Below are 10,395 nucleotides of genomic sequence, written 5' to 3' on the forward strand. Positions count from 1 at the left end.
ATACACACGTGCTGCTCCTCTGACACTGCATACACATGGTCATAGGTAATATCATCCCCTCCTTTTCCGCTCCTCGTCTTAAGGCTAATATAAGCAATTAAAATCTCTCTTGCTGGTGCCAGCCCAGTGGCGTAATGGTTAACTTCGTGCACTGTGCTCCGGTAGCCCAGAGTTCACAGGTTCTGATCCTAGGCGCTGACCTACACATCGCTCATCAAGCCATGCTGTGGAGGCATCCTACATACAAAATAGAGGAAGATGGGCACAGATGTTAGCTCAGGGACAATCTTCCTCAGGAAAAAAAAGGACAAAACAAAATCTCTCTTGCCAAGGGAAGGAAATGTTACCCACTAAAATAAAGAATTCTGAAAAGGAGAGCCAATCTGAATTAGCAAAAAGACTTAAAGATTAGTTGGAAAGAAATTGTTTTAATGTTTTTTGTGTCAAATGTCCAATAAAGGGGCATGCTTCATAAATAAACTTTAGAAATTACCATATCAGAATACCAGCCTAAGCTACTTTAGTCTTTGATGTAAGTTTCTTTTACATTTATTCATTGACATTTCAAACATGCTGAAGAAGTTTATTCCCAGAAGTCACTTACCTTGAAAATATCTAATTCTGATCATTGGATTAGAAAGATGCTTTACTAAATGATACTATGATAATCTGTGAATCTAGTTGTTTCAAAAACATACATTCTACAGCTTCCAATAAATTTGATTGTTGTATTCACTTTATGCTGTACCTCTTTGAGAGAGCTCTATCTTTGGTAACTTAGCAGTTACCTCCTTTGAGTTTGTGCTTAGGTGTCTATTGGTCATTGTGTTTTAGGATATCTCTATTGTAAAGAGAGGCAGCACAAATGAGCTTTCGTTATGGAGAAAGGGAGGAGCAGATCTTTAAAAGAGTTCTGCATCACAATCAGGCAGAGGCCCAAGAGGATCTTGTGTTTGTGCCATCTTGCTTTTTCATCTCTGAACAGTTTCATCTAGAAATGGCCCTACTCGTCTGTACTGAGCTTTATTCATCTATGTTCACTTTTTCTATTAATTACTTTCAGGAAAGTAAATATCCTTCTGACATTTTACAACGAAACAAGGTGGTCAACCTCAAAGATGATTTTTTTATTTCATCCAGTTACTTCTATAAAGCCTTGCTTCAGAGGGGAGAACCTATTTGACAGTGAACTCCGATTCCATTGTAATTGGTGTGATTTGCAGCAATTTCCTAGCCGTGTCCTCATCTCTTGGTCATGCTAAAGATGCTTTTAAGCCATAGTTAGCAGAGACCCTTCCAGTTAACACTTCTCTAATTCCTCATGCTTCTCTTCAACCTCAGATCTCCCCAAAACTGTAAGCTTTATCAAGCTCTTTGAAATTTCCTTTTTAACCACCAGACAAGCAGCTAGCTTGCTTTTTTTGTTTGGGAGGTCAAAACGGGTCACACTGTGCCCTAGAAGAATTTTAAAAACAAAAATCCATGTAGCAATTACAGGACTTCAGTTTCAATAGAAAAATGTTCCTTTCGATGAAACCGTTTTTATTTTAATTTGCATTTAATTTCTAGATCTGTGGTGTCTCTAAATACATGTGACTTTTGGCCCCACACAGATTTATTTTTGTAAGAGTTCATCTTGTTTGAGCCGTTAACTGAATACCAAAGCATAGTTGATAAAAGATAAATTTTTGATGTCTCTTGGTTAGTGTGATCAGTGAAACATTTCTATGAAAGAAAAAATCTAATTGCCTTTCACGTTTTGAATTAAAAGATTGATTTTATCATTGTTTGACCTCTAACTGGTCTCCAGTTTTATTTCATTATTTCCAAAGTGAAACTAATGAACAAAAATGAAATTGAAAAGTACTGCTTTTTTGGATTGGAGCTGGAGAATCTGAGCTTTTGAAATATGTTACCAAATAGAAATTGAGGTTCTTAACTCTTAGGGAAACTTAGCATAAAATTATTCTCTCAGATATCTCAGCTGGCAATTAATTTGGTTGGCCATACAACTATTCCTTAAGAGAGGTTTGGGCCAACATTTGTTCAAATGGAAAATAGAGAAGTTCCTTTAGTCTCCATGGTGGAAAGGTGGGTTTCCTTCCTGTTATTCTTACCTCCACCATTTCCTCATCTCCTCCACTCCTCCTTTCTCTGCTTTTGTGTATGTGTGTGCATGCGCGTGCTTGTGTGCGTGGTGTGGAGGAGAGAATGGAGGGCACCTTCCTGTACTTAGTAAACATTTGTTTCTGAGAAGAGACTACTAACCAGCAGAATGAACTGCATGGAAGTTACTGCTTAATCTGATGCTCTTAGACAATTAAAGGATTTGCTCTGCGCTCAACTGTAATCTTAGTACTGCTGAATTGTGTGCTGACACTGCAGGAAACAGCTCTGCTCGGCAAAGTGCTCCTACAAAGGTTCTCCATGTGTGCCTCTACATGGACAATTAAGTTTCAACAACAAAATTAGCAGAACAACTGGATGTTCTGGAAGTTGAGATCCCTTCACTTAGTCCCTTTTCCCTCCCCCTAAGGAGGTATCCTGCCGACTGCCCGAACGATCTGCTGGTCATTATTCTTACAAGTGTTCTGAGTTGCTGTACAGACAGCAGCTTCTTCCAGATTAATTGTTGAGGCTGTGTTACACCTAGTGTTAAAGTTCTGTTGAGTAAATCTCAAAATGACTGTTAAAACTCTGCTGAGTAATTCTCATTTCTCTCAGAGAATTACTTGCCTTCTAACATTTGCCTCCAGTTGCAAACACCTATGATTTTAAGAGACTTAGCATAAAATACATCATTTCTGCATAGACAACCAGGTTGCTTTTTGTGCTTTGTAATTTTTTTCAAACATCTTTCAATAGTCTCTGTGGTATTTGTGTTTCCTTTTATTTGTGTATAGTGAGTAGAGGAGAGTTTTTTAATTTATTCAAATAGAAGTAGCCGACTAAAACTTAAATGCAATTTCAGATCTAAGGATAAATTGACCTGACTTCTGAAACCTGATGAACACATTTCATCTGAAATATACTTTGTCATATAACTATATGAAAAGTAGCACACTGAATTCTTTGTGACTTCCCATCTTAAAAGAGAGTTTAAAGTATATAATATAGTATATTTAAAGAAAAAATTGTAAATATTCAAAAAAATATTATCCTGAACACTTCGAATGAAAATGCAAGCATTTTGTGCATGACAGCTTTCTTGAGAAGCCAGTGTTTTATATGGTGAATTTTGTGGAAGACTTTATCTCTCTTAAAACATTTCTTTTAAATAACATTGGCTTTTATTAGTTGAGATCTGAATGGATTTTCCATAGTGACTTAAAGTTGTGCAAAATTATAAAAAGCTTAAGAAGTAGCCAAAAAGAGTATCACACATTTTTCAGAATCTTTGCCTGAGCTCAAATCAATCTTAGTTGATGTTTTATCAGTGTTGATTTTGCTTGGCGAGAATGGTCCAGTTTCCTGAGCTCAAATCAATCTTAGTTGATGTTTTATCAGTGTTGATTTTGCTTGGCAAGAATGGTCCAGTTTCCTGAGCTCCCCTGGGCCAGTGTATTTCGGAATCTGGAAATGTCCACAGTCCAGCTTACGCTGGAGGAGTAAAAGACTTGGGACAGTGCTTCATAACACGCACCGTGGTCTGGGAGGCAACCCATGCAGCTACTCCACTAAAGTACGGCTAAATATGGACACAGGGGTCTTTGCCCAGCCATTGTTACTTCTGTGAAAAAGGAATTCTTGTGAATCTTGAGGGCAAAGCAGCATCTAGAAGCTGATGTCAGATTTTCAGCCATGGTGGTATTGTTGTCTTAACATTGTTATTTTTCATAATTTAAAATTACATCCGTTTTTCCCTCAAATAGAAGCAGACCCAAACGGACAAACTAATTTATTCTTTGAGCCAAAATGGAGTTTTAAAAACAACACAAAGCCAAAAGAAATGAGCTTTTTTTCTACCTTCATTATATTTTAAAGTATTAGAATTGGTAATAATATGTAAAGTTTCACCTTATATTGGAAACTTTATTTTGGGAAATTTTGGACAAGTGTGTTAAAATTTCCTGAAAAAGAGAGTGTCTGAGAGAAACAATAAAAACTTCCTCTGCTGTAACGCCACTACTGTTGACTGCTGTAGTAACTGCATAAAGGGCTGGGGAACAAGTAACGCTTCTTATTTTTACTCAAGGGAAAATAGAAAACTGACTTCCTCTTTGGAGTTTTCCCAGGAAACTGCTTTATCAAGACAAATTTAAATCTTTCCGTTTTCTGTCCTTGAAGGTGGTAAATATGATTGCAGCTTTATCCATTTTTATTGTAAAAGAAACAGAGTTCAGACCGTCCGGCTGCGCGTCACTTGTTGGATGGCTGCCACAGACTAATGCAGACGTCCCACTGGGAGACCAGAGAAGAACTATACTTTGATTCACCAGATTGTGTTAAATAGTCCAGCTGTTGCGATTTGAAAGATAGTTACCTCAGAAGTGAAATAGAAATGAACTTGGCATTTATTCCTCAAACCATTTTTATACTGTTTGGCAATCAGCTTTTCAGAGGTAGCATTTTATAAAATAACTCTCACCGCTTAAAAGTTTCATTCACTGTAATGTTCGAAATGTCCCACCTTTATATTATCAGTAAAATTAAGCTTGAGTGATATGCAGAATTTGCATGAAATAAGCATTTCCCCCTTCATTTCATGAGCTTTGATTGTATTCAATTGAGCTCAGAACCACGTCTATTAGGGCTCTTTTGGGCATTAGTTAATTTGAATTGCAGCCGAAATGTTAGCTAGAATGTTGTTGAATATAATTGGGATGTGGAAAGTTGATTTTGAAAGGAATTTCATTGAATGCAAACAATGATGTGCTTTTTAAAAATTAGAATGCTGCGCTTTCATCTCTTGTAACCCAGTCTGGGAAATCACTGAGTCCCTTTAGAAAGTTCAGCTTTAGCAATACCGTTTGCAATTGTTCTGATTCTTCTGGTACCAGTTCAGTTTGAAGTCAAGTCTTTCCCTTTACCAGCAAGTGGCCCCACCACCCGAGCCCCACGTTCTGGCTGGCTTGCAGCTGCGGAAAGTTGCTGCTTTCTAAAAGGGTACCCAAGTTGTATTTGGCCATCAGGCTTGGTAGGGTGGCATAGATTGGTATATTGTCTCCTAGCTTTTATTTTGCTTTTTAGTTTCTCTTTTTGTCTTGAAATAGCCCTTGAGCAAATGATCTAAAATGACCCATGAAAATATCTATTTGAATGGATCATAAATGACTTACCAGTATGTTGTGATAAGAAAAAATATTGGACAAGAAATCAAGTTTCCACAATTTTAGTCCTGAATCCATTGTTGATAGGTTGTATGCCCTTGGACAAATCATTTAACTCACTTTTCTTTGGTGTCTTCATCTGACAAATAAAAAGGTTTAATTAGTTCATGTCACTGATCCCTTTCAGCCTGAACATCCCATGATTTTGGTCTTACTTTATATCACTTATAAAATTTAAGTTTTACCTAGAGACTTTGGAGCATACAGAAGCTCTCCATTACTTTTCATGAGTACTGAATTTTAATTCCTTATTTGTGATCATTGCTCTTAGATGGAGAATTAAAGTAGGAAAGTTGAACAGAAGAATAGTATACTGCAGTTCCTATTGGATTGTTGCATTTGAGCACTTGGTATTTTTATCCTGGGGGAGAAGCTTCAGATTACCTTCTAGAACCTGCCACTATGGCTGCCTCAGCAAGAGCCTGGTTTCTTGGCACCATCACTGATCGGGCTTTCTGGCTCTTTCCATAAGATGGGGATGAAGCTAGAGGCCTCGGAGAAAGGCCTCTCATTCCAGAAGGAGCCCTGGGCAGCTCCCTGTGGGAACCAGGAATGGACCTAATGTTGTCAAATCAGGAGGCACTACAAATCACAAAGGAAAAAAAAATCAAGGAATAGGTTGAAGAGACAAATTTTATATTTACAGATCTGAAAGATGCAGCTGAAAACAGGGATTCAGAAAGAAAGAAATGAGTAAACATGCCAAAGTTAGCCTGCGTCATCATTATCATGTTTCCAGGAGGAGGTGCCTTTGGTAAACAGCGTGGTGCTGTGGACAAAGCAGAAACAGGAGACAGCAGCTTCTGATCCTTGTTCTGGCTCTGCCACTGCTTAGCTGTGTGACTTTAGGCCAGGCTCTTCCCCGTCTCCAAACTTCATTCTCTTCATCTGTAAAAGGACCAGTTGGACGGGATGATTGCCTTAGTCCCTTTTAGCCTTAACCCATTAGGATTCCAAGTCAGTGGCCATTATCCTTGAGAAACAAGTTTCTCTGACTCTGAATGCACAGATGCAGAGAAATTGCCCACTGTGCCACGTTCAGTGACAATCAACAAAAGAGTTCTCAAATTGTAGCCTACAGGTGACGTAATAATAGATTAATCTGCAGCTGAGAAGTTTACTTCAGGAAAGAAGAACAATTCTTTGGACTGAGACAATTTCAGGCCATTGCAGCCTGAAAGTACAAGGTTTCTGAGTTTTCAGTTCAGTCAATATCCATCTGTTGCTGTTGTGGAGTCCTGAGAGCACTTCCTGGAAGTTGTCAGCCTCCAGCTGATGCAGAAAGCTTTTGTAGGATGTGTTCACCACTCCTTCACCCGCAGATACACCTAGGCATGAAACACATCCATGGTGGTTCTACAGAAGAGATGGAGGCTAGTATGAGTGGATGGAAGTTGCTCACCTAGAATGAGATGAATACTTCCGTTGCATGTTTAGAGTAGTTTGGCCGGCTTACATAACAGACAGTGGGCTCAAACCCAAGGTGGAGCCAGACTGGTGATTTGACCTGCAGACTTTGTTGTGGCTTTGAGTGTAACAACTTAGCTAGGCTGGAATTTCATTTCCTAGAATTCCCTTGCCCATTTGTTTCCAGGTAAGCATTGGACATGAGCAATTTGTATGAGGTTTAGAAGGCAGAAGTGACATAGTTGTTTTTTTTTTTTAGCACTCTGAAGGTCCGAGTAGAAGAGGTGTTGTTTCAGTTCACACATGTAGTCACCTAGTTGGCATGTGGCAGCAGCTGGCCCCCAGAGTCTCCAGTTCCCTCTGTCTCCTCCTCCCGCTTCTCCAAATCCAAGGCCAAGTGTACGTGCAGTTCCATGTGGAAGGGCTCCAGTTTATCCTGCAGGTCATTTGCATTATCAGGATTGGAGATTGTGAAAGACAGAGACAGCTTTGGTTTGTCTTTAGTCTCTTGCCTCTTTTCCCCATCTTTCTTTTTACTTGCCAGAACGGCTGTCTTCAGGCCTGGCATGAGATGCAGAGCCAACAGACTTCTTGTACACAGACTGCCCAACTAGCTCTCTCCACTTCCTGGGGCCTAATTCATATAATAAATCCCTTATATCACTCATAGTGGTTCTGCTTCTCTGAATATACCCTAATGGATACAGTCTTGCAGATGTTGCCTGGGTCAGAGAAAGTCAGACCAGGTACTACTGGAGAAACTGCATCCCACACTGATTCCCACAGCACAGTAACAGACATCCTGAGAAGTGGATCCTTGGCCAAGGTAGATGGACAGTGTCATGGTGTTTTCTAATGACAAGGGTGTTGCCAAATTGAGGCAAAAATAAAGGACACTGTCCTCATTACAGTATAGCTTTCCTCTCAGGCTCCTGCTCATCTCTTTGCTTTTACCACCTCCAAAGAAAACAGAGTTATGTGTTAGTCACTTAATGATGATGGCCAAATCACACAGTTCGTATAACCAGAGAGCCAGATAGAGTGGTTTTCAACCATTTGGACAAATCTCATAGTACTGGTCAGAAAGTGGTAAAACTTTGGTCATTGGGTTTGTTTTTTTGTGGCTGGACCATGCAGGCCACTTTCTTTCAATAGTTGATCATTTGTTCTGTTGTTTTTGTTGTAAAGGAAAGACGTCTAGACATACTCACACCAAAGCCTAGGTTTCTGCCCATTCATTCTGAGCCTGTCACGATTCCTTAGTATTCACTCATTCATTTACTCCACAAATGGATCTGCACTGGGTGCTGGAGTATAACCTTGATGAAAACTAAGCAGTCTCTGTGTCATTGATGCTTACGTTTTATTTGAAGAGACAGACATTCAACAACTAATTGCACAGTATTTAATTATAACTGTGGTAAGTCCAACAAAGGACAAATATTAGGCAGTATGAGAGTGTCTAACTGGCAGATCTGACCTGCTGTAGGAGTCAGGGACTAGTAGAAATCAGCTCCAGGAACTACTAGTGGAGCAGTGGGCAGACCCTGGCCAACAGTTCACCAGTGCATGTCCTGACTTCCAGAGGTAGGACAGGGTGGTGCTGGTTCATGGTTAGCTTCCTGGCGTTTGCCAAGACCAGGTAAGTCTGAACAGCCCTGCCTTGCCTCCTACACACCCCTCAGGGTTCAGGCACCAGGTCAGCAGCAGCACTTCAGATGGTGGCTTCTGACCGTGACTTCTGAGAGGACTAGGTACTGACTGCCTAAGTTCCTGACACATGGCAAGAGAAGAGTGTTTCAGGACATCTCTGTTTCCACGAGGAAATTCATTCAGCTGGAAAAGCAATAGCTTCTTGCATCAGCATAGAAGAGAGGAAGCCTCTGTGGGAAAAGAAACTGCATCAGAAATTCAATAAGAAATTTCTCAAGACACGATTCTCCTTTTTAGAAAAAGTCTATGGTAACTCAGCATTTTAGCTTATTCTCTGGATTCTTCCATCTGCCCTTGTTCCTTCCCTCACCCCTCCCCAGGTCTGACTAGATTTCTTGTCAGTAATGGCAACAGCTGGCACGTCTCTCAGCTGTCCATCGGTGATGGGGGTGATTTACTTCTCTCATTGAGGTGGTCTCCTGAGAGCTGATCTGCAACCAGATGTACCCAAGGACATGGGGGAGGGGGTTAACTGGCTCCTCCCGGCTCAGGAGTCTGGGCAGCAGGCAGTGGGGAGGTATGCACAAGGTATCCAGGAGCTTTGCACTTCCTGAGAAGAGCGTGTCTTTAAGCAGGTAGGTGCGTTTGGCTTTTTAACCCTTCCATAGTTAATTGCTCTGACTTTTCTGCCTTCTTTCTTCTGGCCTTGTGCTCCTAATATGTAATCTAATAGCTTCTTCATCTTTTTTTTTTTTTTTTTAATGGCTGGCACCTCAGAGACCACTTTGTGCATGTTGATTAGACTTAGAACATTTTGGGTTTTTTGCTCATCTGAATCCAGGAATATGAAAGACCAATTTTTTCTCTCTCTGCTTTTTATTTTTTTGTTTAACTGTTCATCCCTTAGGCCTCCCAGTAACACTGGATGCAGGAGACAGTATGTTGGCAGTGAAAAACAAGCTGAACCAGTTGTAGTTTTAGATCCTGTTTCCACATATGAACCGCAAACCAAAGACCAGTTCCCTGAAAAAGATCCAACTCAACGCGAGGATGATGAAGGCGAAATTAAACCAGAATACAAAGAAGACAGTGTTGAAAAAATAAGAGACACAGACAGCTCCAACTGCTGATCCATAAACCAGAAGGGTGACATGTTTAGAAGTTGTTTTCAATAAGCACATGATTAGTTTTGTTGTATTGGCAAGGGCTATAGACATTCTGTTCTTGTCACTGTATTCAGAACACTGGTCCAGAATATAGGTTCTTTTCTGATGTCACTTTTGTCAGTAGTTCACCTATATATATATATAAGTAATCTGTTTAGCAAAATATACATTCTGTGTAGGGTTTTGTTTTTTTTACCTTTATAGGGATAGGAGTTTTTCCTAATGACTGTATTAAGTGTGACTTCTTTTAGAAGGTTACAAAAAATTCGGATGATATCTTTTTAGGTAATGTGCATACCACTAATCAAATGTAATGCTGAAAGTTTGCAGTGCTTGTGGAGAAACAGAACTGATCGATGTAAGGCAATTTAAAAAGCCCCCATAGAAGCTTCTGTTTTGGTTCTGACCCTCTTGTTGGAGAAACTGCAGTAGCATGAAAATTGTTAGGCACTGTGGCATACAAATTACTTTTTAGGATATACTGAGATAAGCTTAAAATTCAGGAGCTGGTATCAAACTAGTAGTCTCATAGTCAATGTTAGTTACACATATGTTGACAGTGGAATGAAAATACCTGCTACTGATTGTGTCCACAGCCTCCCGAGGGCTCTGGTGGCCTGAATGCAGAATGGAGGTGAAGTCCAAACCTTGAATTCCATGGAGCGTTGTCTTGATAAACCATGTGCTCTGTGCTGGGAGTTAACTGTCTGCTCACGTACTAATGTGGAACAAGTACCATATTTTATCGTAGTTCTTATGTACAGTGAAGATAAGTGACAAGCACACAATTTTCTTGCTTCACTGCTGTTCCACATTACACAGGTTTGTTTTGTTTTGTT

At 39.9% G+C, this 10,395-nt stretch overlaps 1 protein-coding gene across 3 annotated transcripts in view; it reads left to right on the forward strand.

Moving 5' to 3' along the window:
- The window catches only part of SHTN1 (shootin 1), a 95,662-nt gene extending 85,267 nt beyond the window's left edge, over nucleotides 1-10,395 (forward strand). For 2 of the 3 annotated variants that reach the window (XM_014849260.3, XM_014849262.3), the window contains one exon: nucleotides 9,298-10,395. In XM_014849260.3, coding sequence (XP_014704746.1) covers nucleotides 9,298-9,520 — 223 coding nt within the window. In that variant the 3' untranslated portion in view covers nucleotides 9,521-10,395. Of the gene's footprint in view, nucleotides 1-8,422; nucleotides 8,631-9,297 lie in introns of those variants that run through there. The other variant, XM_044750192.2, reaches the window with a different exon arrangement.

This window comes from Equus asinus, chromosome 2 (assembly GCF_041296235.1).
Source record: "Equus asinus isolate D_3611 breed Donkey chromosome 2, EquAss-T2T_v2, whole genome shotgun sequence".
NCBI lineage: Eukaryota > Metazoa > Chordata > Mammalia > Perissodactyla > Equidae > Equus > Equus asinus.